This window comes from Miniopterus schreibersii (assembly GCF_964146895.1).
Source record: "Miniopterus schreibersii genome assembly, chromosome: 19".
In the NCBI taxonomy this organism is placed as follows: Eukaryota; Metazoa; Chordata; class Mammalia; order Chiroptera; family Miniopteridae; genus Miniopterus; species Miniopterus schreibersii.
In genome coordinates this window covers 4639294-4659301 of record NC_138119.1, presented here as the reverse complement: position 1 = coordinate 4659301, position 20008 = coordinate 4639294, and the positions used below count along the sequence as shown (strand labels likewise).

The window sequence follows — 20008 nt, the reverse complement described above, 5'->3', positions numbered from 1 at the left end:
CATGAGCTCAGAAAGTTTTAGGCAGAGATCTGTTTGCAGAGATGGTTCGTTTTGAGACTTGGAGTTAAAGCAATCGGTCATGAGTTAGGTGGGTGCAGCTGCTGAGCACCCCAACTGTGACACACTCGCAGGAAGTAGACTTTACTACAGAGATCTGCAAAGAAGGAACGGTCTTAATTCGAGTTGGTCACCTAGGGAAGCAGAAATTGTTAACTACTGCTAATAATCATGCTGATATTTACAGAGTGCTTATTCTAGGCCAGGCACCCGTGGTAAGCAGATTATCTCATTGGCCCCCAAAGCAACCCTTCCAGACAAGAAAACTGAGACCTAGTGAAGTTAAGTCACTTGGTGGGGAGGCACAGCAGGTGGTGGAGTAGGGGAAAAAGACCAGATGAGTCACACCGAAAGCAAATAGAGCAGTCTGTGGGGTAACCGGCAGCGTTTGCTCTTTAGGAGAGAAAAGCAAAATGAAAAATGAAATCACCCATAAAGTGGGTTCAAGCACAACATATGGCATTGCTGAAAACAACACAAGAGGCCCTACTTGGAGTCAGAATCACCTGGTGAGCTTGTCACAGTTAGAGATTCTCAGGCCTGATCCCAGACCTACTGAGTTAGAATCTCCGGATATGGTACCTGGGAGGTGTATTAAGTAATGAGTTCCCTGTTCGTTCACTGGAACAAACGTGAACTAAACTCACCACTCGTCTGTGTGTGCCAGCTGAGGCTGCAAATTCCATTGTTAGAGGTCTATGGCTTGTCTCCTTTGCAAGTGCAGATGCTCTGGGGAGTACCTCTTATCCATGACACATTATGTATCTCTCATCATTCTTACACAGAAAGGGAAAGGAGACAAACAAGGAAGTTTGCCCTCCCTTCCAGTTTACCCAAAGCCCAACTCCATGCTCCAATTCCCTTCGGGCAGAATTCTGTGGTGGTTCCTAACTACAGTTCTTGGCTCCACAGATATGCTTCAGGGGAATAAACACTGTAGTTGTGTGTGTGTTACACAAATGCTACTTGTACTATTTTATAGGTAGTTTACTGGCATTTGAAGGACACAAAATTTTCTAGGTACAACAGATTTATATTATATATAATTACTGCCTTTCCAGAGATGAAAAACACACACGATTACAATGTGATTGGGGGATACAGCCACCAAAACTGATGGTCCTCCCCACAAAGATGCACATATGTCAGTCTGCCACAGTTCAAGGTCCTGGCCCTGGCTGTCTCTCCATCCAAAGTCTTTGCACACTCACAAGCATGGCTGTGATCCTTCTAGCAACAGGCCAACAACTCTGCTTTCCCAGGCGCTCCAGCAGATGTCACGCTGCCTGATGCTTTGGCTGGGTGAACCCTGCAAGCAGCTCGGTTTCTTCCAACTTGAGATGAGGGTGTTTGTTACGACAGGGTGGGCCTGGCAGCTGCTGCTAGCCAACCTACGCTGAAGTCCTCGTGGTTTGTTTGGGGATGAGTGGCATTTCTGTATGGTGACTTGATGTGATTTTCTCTGGGAGTGAATCTTTCCAGCCCTTGGATGGTTAAAGGGCTATATGGTCAGTGCTGGTGTCGATGGAACACTTATGAAGCAGATGTGTTGAAGTCCATGGCGAATCTGCATGTGAAAAATCCTAAGCAGATATTTCATGTATCCAGGACTTGCCCAGCTCAGGAGCTTACTCTGGGAGCCTTCCGGAGGACTTTCTGGATCCAGGTCTCTCCTGAGTCCTCTCTGCAGCACATCTTGAAGTCCCATGCAGGTGACGACACACCTGACATCACCCTCGGAAGTGGTGTCAAAGTCATTCTTCTAAAGAGCTTGTCCTATCCTAGAAGCATCATGTAGGCTAATAGAGCTTGTCCATCTCTAGGCACACTAACATCTGAGACAACCCTGCAAAAGGTATGAGAAGAATTTTGAAAAACAAAGACAAAAATCTTTACCTTTGAGTCACACCACGTCAATTCAAATTACTCACTAGGTCAAGTTTCCGTGGTCACCCTGGCTCACTCTGTCAATCTGCATTTCTCTTCCCTCTGTAGATCACTGAGAAGGACAAGGGAGGCGATATGGCACAAGATGCATGAAATATGAAGACATTTTCTTAAATAAAAAGCCCTCAAACCTCTCTGAGATTTAGATTAGCATTTTTATCTGAAATGCTATTTCAAGGGAAGGAAGCCGGCCATTAAGAGCCTGAACTGTTCAAAGGGCAAGAGGCCCTGACTAGCAGAGCCTAACTAACCAGGGGACCTCGGTCTTGCTTCATGAAATGAGCACTCCCAAAGAACTCTGAACTCAGACTATGGACCCAGGACAAAGAACTTTCCTCTCCACCCCAGACCAACTGCTGTGTTCTCCGGGAGCTCCAAAATTGTAATGGTTCTTGGAAAACGTGGTGTAGAGAAAATAAAAATCAATTGCGGAGGATAGTTGTGAAGAGGAAATGTCCCCAAAGTTCCCTGGAATGTGTAGGAGACCCTGAGGCAGCGGGGTGCTGAAGACGATGGACATCCCACAGAGTGATGGCAGGCACAGCCCTGCAGTCTACCTCTGGTTAGAGCCCTGTCACCTCAAACAGATCGTTTGCCCCCTCCCTCCAACCTGCATCAAGTTTCCAGCACCCAAGCAGCTTCCTTGAATTAGAGCCGTGGTTCTCAAACCTTAGCATGCCTCAGAATCTCATGGCAGGCTCGTTAAAACAAAGATTGCTGCGCCCTAGCCAGTTTTGCTCAGCGCTTAAAGCGTCGGCCCTCAGACTGAAGGGTCTCAGATTCGATTCTGGTCAAGGGCATTTACCTCCATTGCAGGCTCGGCCCCCGGTCAGGGTGCATGCTGGAGGCAACCAATCAATCTCTTTGTGTCTTCCCCCCACACTCTCTCTGAAAAGCAATGGGATAAATATCCTCACATGAGGATTAAAAAAAAAAAAAAAGTTATCTTGATCCCAGTCTCCCTCTCAGCAACCCTTTTCCTCCACTGGGCACATCTGTCCATGCAAACAAGAAGCAAATACCCCAGCATTTGCCTTCCTGACTAATTGAAGGGTCAGCTTTGATCCTGACTTCGCTGTCACCCTAAAAGGCAACAAGAAAATCTCCTTCTATTTCATCCATGAGAAAAACGACTTACCCATTCCAAGCGTACTTCCAGAGCAGGTGACTGCAATAAGTAAAAACACAGCATTTCAAATATACTTATTGACATATTTAAGATGATAAAGATAAAACTTAAGAAAGAATAAAGGGAAAGTAAACCAGGGAATAAATAAGAACCAGTTTGGGCGACAGGAGAAGGACATAGCTCCTAGCAATATGACCTTGAGCAAGTCACTTCATTACTCTGTGCCTCAGTTTACCTATAAGTGGTAAGAAGAAGAATGCCAACTTCATAGGGTTATTATAGGAATCAATTAATACACGTAAACCCTTGTAATAGTGGCCGCACGTAGCACTCAATAAATAACAGGCATTAGTCGTTTACAATAATGTCCTAGTTATCAGAGTAAGGCATCACCGACACTGAAAAACACACACACAAAAAACCAAAAAATTTCCCCCAAATGCATGGTTTTTACCAGGGAAACGGAGCATTCAACAAGATATTTTTTGAGCATTCAATGAAATACTGAAAGTGAAAACACTTGATACATTTTAAAACACTTGATTAATTGTAAAACATTATGCAGATATGTTATGAGCAGTGGCCTCTTCTTCCTAAGGCTCATCACACACCCCAACAACCTATTCCTGTGCCTTCCCAGAGGGCCATGCTTTGGGCCAGCTTGTCCTGTGGACGAGATAATGAAAAAATAAAGAATCGAAGCATGACAGCCGAGGACAGCGAGAACGCCCCCCGAGGGGGAACTGGCCTGGCTCCACCTCCCGGAGCCCTCTCGAACCTTCTTGCCACCTACACATAATGGGAAATTTCAGATTCTGGTTACCCGTGAAGATTTCTGAGCCAATATTTATCCCTCTTCCTGTGTTCGAAGGCTTCATCATCTCTTTTCTTTTTTAAAGAAAAATACATGACTACGCCCTGGGCGAGGGGGCAGAAGGTCGGTGCTGGAGTACAGAGCAGGGAATTGCTAGCGCTTTGCTGCCAGCTCTGGTGAGATGGCACTCGCTGACGGTCATGATTTTTGATCACATATTGCCAAACCCAACTTAGGATTTATAAATTCTTATGGGTTTTTTTTCTGATTCCCCAACTCTTCCTCAGTCATAAGTCTGAATCTGTGCAAATAAAAGTTTAAGTATCTTAATTTCCAACATTCCAAGGTGTCCATCATTATCTCTAAGACTGTGTTAAAAAATCTATCCCCGCCCTGGTGTGGCTCGGTTGGTTGGGCATCACCCACCCAGTTCACCAAAAGGCTGCCGGTTTGATTCCCGGCCAGGGCACATGCCTGGGTTGCAGGCTCCGTCCCCAGTAGGGTGCGTGCAGGAGGCAGCTGATCAATGTTTCGCTCTCACAGCGATGTTTCTCTCTCTCCCTCTCCCTTCCTCTCTCTCTAAAAATCAATAAAAAAAAAATCTTTAAATCAGTTTTACTATTTAAGCAGCGAGCATCTGGTCCTTTACCTGAAGGAGAAGAGACAGAGAGGGAAGACAGAGTGTCTCCAAATCAAATAATAATAAAGCATCACGAGTCCCAAGAAGCCAGGGGGTCCCCAGCAGCCAGAATCTGCCTGCGGGGTGTAGAAATGTCGTACCCTCTTTGATCTCCCTTCCCTCAGGTGAGGGTGACTGCTCTGAGTCTCCATTCATAGATTGGCGTGAGGGTTAGTTTTAAACAAAGGGTCATAACTTGCTCTACCTGAATATATTTTTTTCGGACAGAAGGTGAGCTTCAGTCCTGTCTCAGCCACCGGTGAGACCATCACGGTGTATACGTCCCCACAGGGTATCTCAGCGACGTCACAGAAACTGAGGCCGGAGCTTGGGGAACAGGTGAAAATGCCCTTGGAGCCGTAGAGGTCAGTGCTGTAGTTGGCAGAGCCCCTGGCGGCCTGCCAGTCGATCCGGATGCCATTAGGGCCCAGCCTATACAACTTCACCCCCAGCGGGCAGCAGGCACCTGGAAGATCAAAACCAGACACGGACCACTTACTCCCCATCACGCAGACATGGCCTTTATCACTACGGGGGAACAATATAAGCCACCTATTCTAAATAACGCATGAAGAGAGCAAGATTTGAAGAGGGACTCGGTTCTTTCCACGGTGGGCGACATGATCAGAAACCGACACGTAAACACAGTGAAGGAAACGCGCGAGGCTGTAAAAAGACATAAGAAAAGAAAGGAAAAAAAAAGAAAATAAATCCAAGTGTGTGAGGGGCATGGATCTTTTATTAAATATGTTTTTTATCGATTTTAGAGAGAGGAAGTGACGGAGAAAGAGAAACATTGATCAGCTGCCTCCTGCACGTGCCCTACTGGGGATGAGCCTGCAACCTGGGCATGTGCCCTGACCGGGAATCGAACCAGTGACCTCTCCATACAAAGGACAACACCCAACCAACAGAGCACACCGGCCAGGGTGTGCATGGAGTATTATTATTATTTTTAAACATATCTTTATTGATTTCAGAGAGAGGAAAGGACAGGCAGAGAGAGAGATAGAAACATCAATGATGAGAGAGTCATTGATCGAGCCCACAACCTGGGCATGTGCCCTGACTGGGAATCGAACCCCGATCACCTGGATCCTAGGTCGACGCTCAACCACTGAGCCACACCCGGCCAGGCTGTGCATGGTTTATTAATAGCAATGGTGAGTCAAACAGTCACACTTGACAGATACATGTTGTACTTGAGTCAAAACTTGTGAGTCAAATGTACAGAATCCTTGTCAAGAGCCCTCCCGTTATCCTAGTTTCATATGATTCTAGTGGGACTGAATTTAAATATCATCAACTGCCTTCGGCTTTAATCGAGAAGACCTATGGGGCTGAGCTGAGCAGCGTGATGCCAGGGGAGCCGCCGCTTACACAACAGGCAGGCGACCAAGCCCTGCCGGTCACACTTCCCCCGCGCTGGCTGACTAGGTGCTTTTTTTCTCTTTTTCCAAATGCCTCGAGTGGGTCACACGTTAGGTGTCAAGCAGGGCACCAGATGGTGGCTTCCTCGGTAACTAAAATAAAGATTTTGTTGTATAATAATATTAATAAAAAATCAGTTATAGATCATCAGGCCCACTGGATTTATTCTTAAAACAATTTTGGGGTGTATGTGTGTGAAGCTAAGCAAAGGACCACATTCCCAGAACTGGATATCAGGCTGAGAACTTAGGCAGCAAATCTAAAGAAAGATAGCGGGCCAGAAGACGGCATAAACCGACTTACTATAAATGCTCTCACGGTATGATTACTTCTCTCTCTCTTCCCAGTGAGGAAACAAAACCAGGGGAGATAAGGCAACCCAGCTTCTAAGAAGCCACGTCTTTAGACTCCTAGTTTCACACTCTTTCTACTACCCCTGGGATGGCAAAACTATATTTCAGCTCTCCTGTCCCGTGTCCTGCGACAGGCCCGACGAACTGATCGTTAAACTCTTTCCCAGGAGAGACAGCATCTTTTTTCAACCAGAAGGAAGGGCTTATGCCTGGATTTGAGATGGACAGTCAAGGCCTTGAGCGAGACCGTAGAGCCCGAGGGAGAATTCACTTACTAGAGGCATAGGGTCGGTAGGTGCAGTCTGCAGTCAGCCCGGTGGCGCTGACTGCTTTTAGGGCCACCGTGTAATTGACGCCACAAGTGATGCATCCCAGGAGGCAGTGGTTTTGATGGGTGTGACACTTAGACTGTCCAGTGTGGGACTCCAGAACTGTAACATAGGTTAGGGCCCCGGTGCCAACAGTCCAGCTCACGTTGATGACTGATTGGGTGACCTGCGTCACTGTCAGACTGGCTGGACAGCAGGGCACTGAAGCGAGGGAAAACAGAATGTAACAGGGTTATTTGTGAAAAATGACCAAGAGCGGTATTTTGCCTGTGTCTCATTCAATAGCCTACACTTCTCAAACCTTCAGTGTTAATAAAAATTTCCTTTTGTTAAGCAAAACCTCATTTCCTCTCACAAATCATTTAACATCAACTGAATGCGTGATGGGCACTTTCCCCAAGAACACGATGCCCTGACTGGCTGTGGGTAATACGAGGTTCCCCCCATTGTTTCCAGAATAAGAAGACCCTTTGTTGTCCCCCAACTCTAACGACTCCAGTTGCAAATTCCAAAGCAGCAGTTGCGTGCACCCCCTTCTCCCGATATAACATTCTTCCCCAATTTCACAGCATTCGTAATTAAGTTTTTTTTGCGTTTCTCATGCATTTCATGGCATATAATTGGTACAAAAGCTAGAAACATTCCTCGCCACCTACAAGTACCACAGCCGAGCCTCAGTTTTTTAGGGACCCGCTGTATAGCATAGCGGGATATCTAGAGTCTTCTTAATGTATTTAGAGTCATCTCTATCCTGCGGCTTCTTACGTTTCAACTTTTATAGTCCCAAGTGCCTTCTGTCGTTGTCCTATAAGAGAAAATAATGTCCAAAGCTGGTGGCTGCCACTTACCGGTTTCCAGGGGCACGCTATAGCTGGGCAGGCTCCGGCCGGCCCGCGTCTCGGCCACCGCGGTGACGGAGAACACGGAGCCGCAGGGCAGGCCCCCGAGGGCGCAGGACCGGCCGGCGCTGCTGCACCGGTACAGCCCCCCCGCTCCCCTCGCCGTCACCGTGTAGGTAGTGCCCTCGTTACTGGATCTCCAGTGCACGTGGACCGCGGAGGAGGCATCCTTCGAGACGCTTTTTATTTCAGGACTGCAAGGAGCTAAGAGGGTTTAGATTATTAACGGAAACGGTGAGCGTCAAAAATGATCACCTGTGCCATTTGCCCTAAAACCGACTTTCTCCCCCAAATGAGCTCAGTATCACTTTCAACCACCCCACGGGTGGAGGCCGAATTCACAGTCTTTGTGTGCACCCTTGAAGCCATCGACATAGGGTTCGGGTTCCTAGAGCGTCGGACTCGCTGGAAGATGCTACGTTGTGGACTCCAAAAGCAAAAGTAATTAAGACAAACCTTTGGGGTCTTAACCTTCAAGGTGTGAGTACAGGCAGGGTCCCCAAAGGTAGGGGAAGTGAATGGCTGACAGGCAAAACCTCCCACCATCCTCATGATCTCCCCTTTTGTTTTCTTTTTTCCACGTTTCCCTCTTCCACCTTCCCTTCTGCCTCCCCTCGGGCTCTAATGGTCCCAGCAGCCTGGCTGGTGTGGCTCAGTTGGATGAGCAATGCCCCATGCACCAAGGGGTCCCCAGTTCGATCCCCGGTCAGGGCACATGCCTGGGTTGCGGGCTCGATCCCCAGTAGGGGGCGTGTGGGAGGCAGCCCATCAATGACTCTCATCATTGATGTTTCTCTCTCTCTCTCTCTCTCTCTCTCTTCCTTTCTCTGAAATCAATAATGATATATTTTTAAAAAATCAATAGAAACATATTTAAAAATTATAAATATATAAATATAAATATAAATATATATATATATATATATCCCACTCTTTGCTGGGACTATTATTTTCACATATATATAAATAACAGTCCCAGCACAGAGTGGTTAGTGGAAGGCAGCCTTTTTGCAGTTCTTGCTGGAGGCCCCTCCCGAGGGACGCAGCAGGGGCGGGTGGGGCAGACTTCGGCGGGGAAGTCGCAGCTGTATCGTACCCGTGGTCACGAATCGGGAAGCACAGGACGTGTTGCTGCCCCGGGCTTCGCTGAAGGAATACACGGTGATGTTGTACTCGGTGTCGCACTGCAGAGCCGAGAGGGTGCAGGCCGGCGCCGTGTCGTTGCACTCGACCGCGTCGAGCCCGCCCACGGCCTTGGTTTGGTAGAGTTCGGCACCGCGGACAGGAGACCAGACGACCTCCACTCTGTCACTGGACACCAACACAGGGCTGATGTCACTAGGACAGCAGGGAGCTGGATGCGGGAACAGGGGGAGGGGGGGTCAGCACAGGAGCAACACTGTCCTCAGGGGCCGCAGACCTCCCCGCGCGCAGACTCTGTCTCTGTCCCAAATTACTGCAAGGCCCTCCTACGGGGCTGTCCTAACACCAGCCACTTGGAGGATGAGTCCTCTAAGCATGACATTCAAGTTCATTACCAGCTGCACCGGCCTGGGCCCCCTGCCGCCAGACCCCTCAGCTCCCCATCACACCAGTGCTCTCACTTCCCTGTGCCTCACAGACGGCTGACCCCTCGGCTGGAATGCCGCTCCCCTCTTCGGCCTGACAAAACCACCCTCGGTCTAACTGCTAGATCCGATCGGTCTTTCCAGATGCTGAACCGGAGACAACTGGGGGGCAGAGGGGGGCACGCAGCATCATGTTAGTGGATTTTAGAAGAGACCCTGCAGCACCTCACAGACAAATTCTGACCGATGTCCAACTCCGCTTCGAGTGTCCCTGGGACGCTCTTGCCCCACCTACCCCCCGCCCATCCTTGGAGATCCAGCTCAAGGTCACGCCCGCCGGAAGAGCCTCCTGGGCTCTTGAGGCCTGGAGGCCTCTTACCCCAAATTCCAAAGGCATTGATTATTGGGTTCCCTCATCCTGGTAAAAATGTATTATAATCCAGCTAGTATTTTTTTTTTTTTACAACTATATTGTAGTATTCTTATCAGTAAACATAGTTGATTAATTTTAAGTCGCTCACTCCACTCACTGTTCAAAAATCGAGCATCTCGCATATGCCAGTCACACTGGGATAGGCACTGAGGATGAAGAGATGAATGAAACATAATCCCTGCCCCCTGGAAGATCCTAGCCTAGTGGAGATTAATAGTAACAGCAATAATGGTGCTAATAAAAATACTCGCATTGTGCCTTTTCGTGTTCATCTTCTCATGACTTATTATTTGTCTCATTCTGCAGTGGGGGATGCTAAGGAACTAGCAAGGTAGACGTCATTGTCTCCATTTCACAAATTCGTTGGTGGTCACGTTAGGACTTGAACCCAGGAGTCCTCGGCAAAGCCCTCTACACCATGTAGGGTCTTTGCATCTGTTTCCTGCTTTGGGGGAAGGAATGAACTCCTGAGACATTCCCCTCAGCATCCAGCACCAGGCTGAACACTGAGTAGGCCTTGGTGGAGGGTTCAAGTTTTCAGAGCAGGGTTAAACAACTACATTCTCCTCCCCCGCCCCCGTTTCTCTCTGAAACCTTGCCTTCTTGTTAAACTTAGGTCCACGAAGCCAAAAACCTCCTAGTCTGGAAAGTGTGAAGGAAGAAACTCACTTTCCATTCTTGGCCCCCCGAGCGACCCCGAGGGGGGCCCAGGTAACAGGTGATCCATTCTGCTGCTACACGTAGTGAACTCAGGGCGCCCTTCATGAGCACCAGGTGCGACTTACCTGTGGTGTGATTGAACACGTCACCCAGAGGGCTCTGCCCTGCCTTGTTATAGGCAAAAACGCTGATGAAATAAGTGAAGCCACATTCGGACAGGAAGTCGCACTGGGTGAGGGACGTGTTGCAGTGGACTTCCAAGCCGTCATCACTCTTCACAAAGGCCACGTAGTAATCACCCAGGTCTACGTTGGACCACGACACAGACAGGTGGCCAGGGGGATCTTCTTGGATCGTCACTCTTCCAGGTGCACATGCAACTAGGAAATCACGTATAATAAATAGCTGCGAGAGACTTTTCTTTGTAGCTTCGCAGTTGTCCAGGATGCCAGAGGAAGACTACATCGAACAGTATGTGCAAGCCAATAAGACATTCTTACATGTCCTGAAATCTATCTCACACCCTACACACACGCTAGACTGTGTCAGAAACGGGCACGGATTGGTCAATATTGCGTTAATATTGCTTCTGGTGAAGGCAGTGCCAGGATTGGCATGAAATGAAGTCTTCTGAAGGAATGAATTCAACTGAAGTTGATTCTTTTGGGCCCCAAGCTTTTAAAATTTTAGTCATCTCTAATAGAAATCACAGTTTTCAGGCCCAGGAAACACATAGAACTTTCTAAACATAGTTCTTTTATTGATATGGACATTGTCGTAGTTATCTACATTTTCTTTGGCTTAGAGAAGTGAAATCGGACAAACTTAGGCTTGAATTCCAGATGGTGCAGGAACTGAACATCATTGGACCCTTGGAAAAATTATTGAACTTCTCTAAGTTTCTATTTTCTTATCTAAAAAAAGAGATAACAGAACCTACCTCACTGAGTGGTCACGAGAATTAAATAAAATGATGAACGTATAATGACCGGGACATAGTAGGTCTTCGATAAATGTCAGTCCGCATCCCCCAGACACGTAGCTATTTCTAAACAAAGGAGTAAACCTCCACGTCCGTATGTCTTTATGTCTTTGATAAGAATGAAAATGGGGAGATATCTAGACACATACTCAGAACTACAGACAGCCCATCTTTATCTTAGAAAATAGCTCCCGCAAGCCTAGGTCTGTGCAACACCATGCGAGGAAGAGGCCCCTATCTGTACCGTGCAGTCAGAACGTGTGTGACTCACACTGGGGGTTACAATTTTACAACCTTACAGACGAAAAAGAAACTAAGTGAGGGAAGACCTGCAATAGGAACCGGGCCTCCTTTTTGGTTTCACAGTCAACATCACTCAAACGCATCGGCGCATCCGACGCAGTGCTTTCACTTAGCCCAGCTTTCCTTTTCGCTTCACCTGCTTCCGAGTGGCGGTCCCTTTGGCTCCCCCCCCCCCAGTGACCTACCGGTCACCTACCGGTTTTCAGGGTCACCGCCGAAGCCGACCGGCTGGCTCCAGCGTCGTTCCTGGCTGCCACGGAGATCCGGTACTCCGTCCCGCACCGGAGGGGCGCGATGGTGCAGCCACTGAGCGTCGTGCTGCAGCTCAGCTCGGAGCTGTCGCCCACAGCCACCGCCGTGTAGTTGAAAGCTCCTTCCGTCGGGGCCCATGAGACAGACGCCTTCAGAGCCCCGCTATCGAAAGAGACTCCAATGTCCGCAGGAGCACGAGGACCTGCGTTTTTGAGAAACAGTTGCGATCTTGCAGTAGCCTCAAGAACCCGAGTGAGATTTGGCCTAACAAGTGCTTGGATAGAAGGATTCTCGGGCAGAGAGGGGCAGAGGGAGTGTCTACACCAGGCTGGGGGCGGGAAGAGTCATGTCCTAGAGGCGGCTGGTTTCCCAGAGAACTTCCTTTGCGTTTGTGTCCCCGTGTTTTAAGTTTTTAGAGACTTTGGGTTTATTTAGCCTGACTTTGCTGGGGCTGCTGTAACAAAGTATCACATATTAGGTGGCTGAAACAACAGAAATGTATTATCTCGCAGTCCTGGAGGCTGGAAGCCTGAAATCAAGGTGTTGGCAGGGTGGGTTCCTTCTGAGGACTTTGAGAAAGGATCCGTTTCTCCTTAGCTTGTAGATAGATGGTAGAGCTCATGCTCATATAGCAGTCTACCTGTATGTGTATGTCTGTGCCCGAATTTAATCTCTTTTTTGTTGTTGTTATTAATCCTCACTCAAGGATATTTTTTCTGTTGATTTTTAGAGAGAGTGGAAGAGAGGGATGGGGAGAGAGAGAGAGAGAAACATCGATTGGTTGCCTCCTGCATGCGCCCTGACTGGGGCCAGGGACTGAACCTGCAACCCAGGTACATGCTCTAGACCGGGAATCGAACCTGTGACCCTTCTGTGCATGAGCCGACACTGAACAACACAGGCCAGGGTCAAATTTCCCTTTTTTTATAAGGACATGAGTGATACTGGATTAGGGCCACCCTAACGACATCATCTTAACTAGTTACATCTGCTACGAAATGAGCATTTCTTTATTCATGCAGTAAGCATTTAAGCTACCAAAGGGGGACCAGACAGGGCACTATAAATAAACTCATACATTTAAATAGCTGAGCCAGCTGCTCTGTGCTCAGCGCTTAACACTGCTCTCGACAGATCCCATGCGCAGCCCCTCTCGTCAATCAAAATGCAGGTGTGGGGGCTGAGCTGAGCCTTACTTGTTCTCTGGTTGCAGGTGGAGTCATCCCCAGGGGTCCCGTTGGCATTCCACGCGTAGGCCTTGATGGTGTAGAGAGTCCCGGCGTCTAAACTGGTGAATGTCAAGGTGGTGTCTGTGGTGTTCTCCTTCCATATTCTCCCCAAGCCATTGGCACGCATAATGGACACGGAGAATCCGGTGGCCATGTACACAGCTCCCCAGTGCACGAGAATCGAGTCTGGACTTGGAGAGCTCACTTCTAGAATCGGGGCAGCCAGCACTGCAAAGACAGAGACGCGTGTGTTTGTGTTACAGAGGTTTGGTCGAGGAGAATTCGTATCTAGGAATATGTATTCTGAGGTTGGTGATCCATGTCATGAAATAACGATTTGCTTTGCAAAAGGATCCATGCAGAGTTTCATGAAGAATTGCTATTTAAAAAAAAAAAAATTGCTATTTTAATAAAAACATAAGAATTACTATTTCAGTGTGTGTTGATTATAAATAGTTCATCACAGGAATTCTAGGCATTACTATAAACCGGAGGATGGTGAGAAATTAGATAAATCATCCCTGGAATCATCATATGAGTCAGTGCGGGACATGATGGTCTGTACTGTTTTATTACACAGAACCTCTCAGAAATGTGCCTGGGTACAACTTTATCGAATCCATTTAAATTACACTGATGACAAACTCCAAATGTGTTTATTCCAAACAAGTCAAAGTGCAGCAAAACCCCCTCAGCATTCTTTATTCAGCATGGTCTTGATGGGTAACTGAGGTCAAAAACCGAAAAATCCCTTTTCCAGAGATTTACAAGCAGGGAGAATTCTAAAAATGCCCAGGGATGGTTCTTTTCCAAAGCATCTAAATGCCACCTTCTCCGAAGATAACCAGATTCCCCAAAGACATCATTTGGTGGCTTTTACACCTGGGCCCTGAGTCATAGGCACCCACGTGACCCCAAATGACATCATGCAATTGCAGCCTCAGTGTAACCGATCCATATCACAAACCATGGCTCCACGGAGGGTGGGCATCCAGTTACCTGTCTTTGCCTGCTTTGGAGGGGATGCCTGGCTTCTCCCAGCAGCACTGATGGATCTGACGGTGATCTGGTACGAGGTGGCAGCCTTCAGGCCCGTCACAGTGCCTGGGGAGTTGGCCACCGTGGTTTCAATGACGGTGTCCCCATCTTTGGCTGTGAGGAGATAACTGGTGGCCCCGGGCACGGTAGCCCATTCCACAGTGATACTGTTGCTGATTTTGGAGTATGCCTGATCAATAGTGGGTATTTCAGGAGCTGAAAGAGACGGTGAAGTTGTACATTAGCTACAACACCTGTAAGAATTACTTCCTTCAGCATTTTACTTGGCAAACGACATCATTTTCGCGCCATCCTTCAGACATTGTCTCTGCCCTTACTTTCCAGATTTAAAAAAACAAAACAAGAGAGAAAAAGAAAGGCAAAGCTACCTTCCGGAAGAGAACCTTTCATATTATTAGAATGGGACCATTTTCAGATTGTTCTGTATAAAATAAAAATCGGCTTTATTCCCCCTTTCTCTGTCAAAATATCTGCCTCAGCATAAACCGGGCTGCTCCGGTCCCTGCTCACCTGGGCCCGGCCACAGTTTGCCAGGAAGATACGAATGTTTATGTCACAAGCTCATACTAGACATTCCTAGACTTTCGGCATCGGGTGGGAGGCACAGCATGGTGATCAGATTCGCTGCTTTGCAAAAATCCCACAGACACAAAAATGCTCCAGATGTAGACCCAAGAGCAAGAAAAGGTCAAGCAAAAATAGCTGGGTCTCAGGTTTGAAACTGGCACCTGGCCTTTTCGGTTTAGGGGTAACATCACTACATGCCAAACTCAAAACTAAAGGGCAACGCGTTGACTATAGGGCAAAGAGGAGGAAGCGTCATCACAGACCAAATGTGTGACTTGCCAGTATCACCCCCTCCCCCCGGCAGCCCCCTCCTGCCAAATCCCCATGTGCGACATACAGACACCCTTCTCTTTCTGCACCAATAGCCCAGAGGGTTGGCTTTGGCAGCGTCTCAGACAGAGCCATGCCACAAGAATGAACAAAGTCTCCACTGTGCACTGGCCAGGCATTCCTTGAACGTGACCCAGAGTGTCTCCTTAGCCATCGGAAGGAAATGATGACGGTTCTGTATGCTGGGGGAGGTGGCAGGCCTGCCCATCCCAGCCATTTGCCAGCAGAAACAGACTCTGCAGGGAGCTGGATGTCCCCTCTCTCCCCTGCAGGGTAGAAAGCCTCAACAGGGGCTCCCCGTTTCATCCCTCCCACTCACCCACCCCTTTCCCGCTCCTCAAGTTATTCGTCCTGTGCAGTATGCTATGTCTCTCAGCTCCTTCTGTTTCCATTGTCCCCACAGTTTATCTCCCATGTCAACCAGTCTTGCTCAACAGGATGGAATAACTTCCTGGGAAAGTGACAACCAAACCAGCCACTGACACAGGAGGCCTGACGGTGCATTTGCGGAGCAGCTGGAGAGGAATATAAAAGACCAGCAGGTCACAGATGACTTCCCTGCAGGCCTGTCAAGGGGCCTGAAGACTCCCCCAGACTTGCCCTGTTGAATCGAGCCGGGAGAGGCACATTTGCCTGGAAGGAGTCATACACGAAGCCGGTTTCAGCAGGATGAAGCTCAGGGCCTGCTGGTGAAAAACAGCAAAGGGTTTGGACTCAGGAACTCTGGGTGGGAGCCATTTACTTTTGCTTGTGAACATGTACGAGTCATTTAACATCTTCTAGTCTCCGTTTTCTCCCTGGAGAACGTCCAACATTAATAATACCTACGTATTAAAATTTACATTGAAATGCAAAATGCCTGCATCTCAGGACTGTTGTACAGATGAAGTGAAATAGTGTATACAAGCTCAGCCGGTGTGGCTCAGTGACTGAGCGTCGACCCGTGAACGAAGAGGTCACCGGTTTGATTCCAGGTCCGGGCCCATGTGGGCTCGATCCCTGGCAGGGGGCATGCGAGAGGCAGCCAATCGATGTTTCTCATCGATGCTTCGCTACCCCTCTCCCTTCCCCTCTCTCTCTAAAAATAAAAATTAAAAAAAGGAGTGTATGTAAGGGGACTTTGAAAGGTAGGAAGGGCCAGTGTGTGTGTGTGTGTGTGTGTGTGTGTGTGTGTGTGTGTGCGCCAGGACCATAAGTCTTGGGTTCGGAAAAGCCAGCTTGCATGGCACTGCCATGGAGGGGTGCCAGGGAAGGCGAGATTTTGGGGAGTCTGGGGCCAGCACAGGCTGGAGAGATGGGTTGCCTGCTTTGCCCGTTTGTCACTAGGTTCTAGGGCAGGATCTGAACAGGAACAGCAGTCGGAGGATCCCCACGCCTGCAGTTTCCCTTAAAGAGAGGGGCAGCCTGAGCGGGTCGGCTGGGCTCCGTGACGAGCAGCTCTTCACGAGGTCTCAGTCCCGCGCTTGGCCCGCTTGCGCACCGAGGAGAGAAAACATTCTCCCTAGAGGTGCGGCCAACCATCCCGACGAGTCAGAAGGGAAGCCCTCGGATGCTCAGCACCTGCGCTTCCCACCAGCCGAGGTCTGACCTTGCCCGCAGCGCCCAGCGCCCGACACAGACAGACAGCTGACGCCAGGGCCCGGGAGAATCAAAACACACGCACCCAAGTGGAAGCCTCCACACGGGCGATGGAGCGCATCCACCCACGGAGCCGGGATGAGTCGACGGACAGCGTGGTCAGCATCTCAGGGGCCCCACTTTCTCCAACAGCCAGCTGGTTCCAGGGGCCTCAGTGCATGTGTCCTGGGACCTCCAGGAGGCAGCAGAGCTATCCAAAGGCCACTTATAAAAATCACTCTGTATGTGGCTGGACAGGCCTCATAGTTTCCTGCTCAATTCTAAAGGCTTCTCGAGAATAAGTAAGAATAAAGCATGAAATGATTTTTTAAGAAACTATTGTATATGCATGCATTTTATGGCTCAGCCATGTTTAATATCAAATTTGAAATTGCCTTATCTATACATTCTTTACGAGGGTATAGATAAAATAATAAACTAAAATTGTTCATATGTTCAATTGGTATGAGAGTTTACTGGTGATATAATCGATATTATAAGGTCCCTCCAGATCATCTTAATCCCATTGAATACATATTTCCATTCTGGGGGGGCTGAGATTTCTAGAATGTATGAGTTAGGAGAGGCCTTTAGGGAAATTATCTGTGCCTTCAGTCATTTATTCAAGAAAAATGGTAATAAAATTGTGTTGTTTTTTTTTTAAAGCCCTTTTCTAGTTCTGCGTTATCATTGTCTACATTTTAACTATGCAATATTAGAAGTGTAAAATCATTTTTTAATTAGAGAATCTTGAGATTTTAATAAAAAACTTTTCTAAGACTTTACCTGTGTTTGCTGAAGCAACCTGAAAAGGAAGGTTTAGAAAATTAGAACCATAAAGAAGAACACCATCTGGGGAAATGTGAAAACATCAATCAGGGGGGTAATAAATTCATCACATTTTCACACATCATGTGAGCAGTCTTTCAGTCTACACAGTGTTTATTGCACAGATCATTGCTCCACACTCGAATCTACCACGGAGCAATCCCAGCTAGAATTCAGAGGCAGGAGGCAGCTCACGTTACTATTTCATTTTTCTCTCTGAATCTGCCTGTTGAACGAAGTCAGTAGCTGCTGACAGATTTCTCAGAAATCTTTGTTCTTAAACTATAATGATAATTTTGTTTTCTTCCTCTAGTAAATTGCGTCACATTTCAAACATGCAAACATACGCAATCTTGGTATGGTCCAAAGTATTTTAATTTCTATCTCCTCACCTCCTAGGCCCTAATGTCTTCTTCCCCCCCCCCCCCCCAAAATAGTTGCTGGTAGGCCAGAATGGTCAACTCACCATTTTAAGACAGAGAAGACTGAATCCAATCAAAGACAAATATTTCTTGGGCCCACCAGCCATCGTGTCCGACCCGGTACTCACGGGCCACAAAACGGAGTGATGGGGGTCCTCTTTGGTCCCCAGGAGGGCAGCACTGTAGGTCGCTGGGATGTGGGCTGGGATGCTGGGAACAGACCCTGGAGAGTAGCTCCTCCCCTTCAGTGTGGGGCTGACTTGTAACTAGAGGCACTTGGAGACAGGCAGGGGCAGGGATTGCCAAGACTGAAAAAAGAGCGCTGAAGAAAGCCATGCCAAGCAGGCCAAAAAGCTACTGTATCCTGGGTTTGAAGGTGATATGCAGAATGCTCTCCATTTCTTTTTTAAAAATATTTTGTTTCTAAATAAAAATGTTACAAAGCTGTATAGAAAATTGTTGAGAAAGAGGGACAGTTCTTTCCAACTTGGGAATCCTGACCAATTTTATTTATCCTTTCCGGTCTTTGTTGCTCTTCTTTTCTCTGTAGGAAGTGATCAGTCTGCTGTTGGGAGCAATTTGCTGCAAAACTTCCATTTGGAAGATGGAAGGGCAGGGGGTTGGGGGGGGGGCATTAAGGAGATGTTCTCATGGGTATGAACTTCCAACTAGCAGATCAATAAGTCCTGGAGGCCTAATGCACAGCATGCTGATTATAGTCCACAGTGCTGAATTATAAACCTGAGTTAAGAGACTAGATCTTCACCGGTTTCCACACAAAAAAGAAATAATTCGATGATGCGACAGAGGTGTTTAGCAAACGCTACTGTAGCAATCACGTTGTAATATATAAATGTGTCAAACCAACACTTTGTACACCTCAAATTTACACAGTGTTGTATGTCAATTATCTTTTTTTTTTTTTTTTGCTGTTGTTCAATTGTATCTCAAAATAAATAAAGATGAAAGGGCAGGAGCACGTCCCTGTCCTGGGAAAGATAGTGGGAGGTCCTTGATGAGCAGAGTAAATTCCTCCATCCCCAGGACCACCCTGATACCTGATCTCCTTCTCTAAGCTAGTGCTCAGTATCTCTGGCTTTATTTGGTATACAAGTCCAGGTATAAAATCTCTAGTTAGAATTAGGTTTTTCTGACAGCAAACCTATAAAGTGGTTTTCAACAGAAGTTTCTGATATAAAATAGTGGGGGCCACTCTATTCCATGGAGTCCTTGGCGGCCCTGTCCACTTTCCTAGTCTACCATCTCTTACTCTTGGTCCAAGATAAAGCTCCAGCTGTCGTATCGGAGGGAAGGCAGCGAGTTGAGGGACTTTTTACCTAATGTTCTCTGTATGTGAAGTTGAGAAGGAGTGTGGAGGTGGGGCAGGGCACTTAAGAAACTAGTGAAGATTTAAAATAGCCATCGTAGGGGAAAGAAGAGTCGTTTGGTGATGCAGAAGGAATATAGATGGAGGGCCGATTGTCCAGGAAGATTGAGGGAGGCCCTAATTCACTCTGCGGTCTCCCACCACACCCAGACGCCCGCTCTGCCCCCCGACAGACCGTCCCAAACAAGGAAAAGCAGCTGCGCCTAGAATGTGTTGTTCCTCTTCTTCGACAAGTCCAATCAAGTCGGTGACATTTTCTTACCTGTCCTGAGCACAGATAGGTAAGAATAAAATGTCGAGAAAATGTCAGGAAGACCTTCCCTGATCAGGGATCCCTGATGGCTACAGCGAAAGAAACCAGGTAGGCTTGTGGGTTCCAGAGAAGAGAAACTCAGGTCAATTTTTTTTTTCTCTTTAAATATGTTTTTATTGATTTGAGAGAGAGGAAAGGAGAGGGAGAGAGAGAGAGAAACACCAATGATGAGAGAATCATTGATCAGCTGCCTCCTGCACGCCCCTCTGTGGATTGAGCCGGAAACCCAGGCATGTGGCCTGGCAACGGAACGGTGACCTCCTGGTTCATAGGTTGATGCTTGGGCCATCTTTTAAAAAAAGGGGGGAGGGGGAGGGACGATGGGTATCCTCAAATGACAACTTTATACTAGACTACATCAGGGCTATCAAGCAGCCTAGTGAAGTAGGGGCCCTTATGATTGGTATCTTAACCCACTGT

The 20008-nt window shown here is 47.8% G+C and overlaps 1 protein-coding gene across 1 annotated transcript; it reads right to left on the bottom strand.

The window, feature by feature from the left end:
- Positions 1-2024: 2024 nt before the first annotated feature.
- Positions 2025-17995, bottom strand: FNDC7 (fibronectin type III domain containing 7; the record flags this gene model as incomplete). Its single annotated transcript, XM_081121866.1, has 12 exons — positions 2025-2056; positions 3143-3172; positions 4832-5092; positions 6686-6940; positions 7588-7842; positions 8735-8992; positions 10425-10679; positions 11781-12038; positions 13033-13293; positions 14065-14319; positions 17425-17443; positions 17933-17995. 12 exons carry the CDS (start codon positions 17993-17995, stop codon positions 2025-2027), a joined length of 2202 nt encoding a protein of 733 aa, XP_080977992.1.
- Between the last annotated feature and the right edge of the window lie 2013 nt (positions 17996-20008).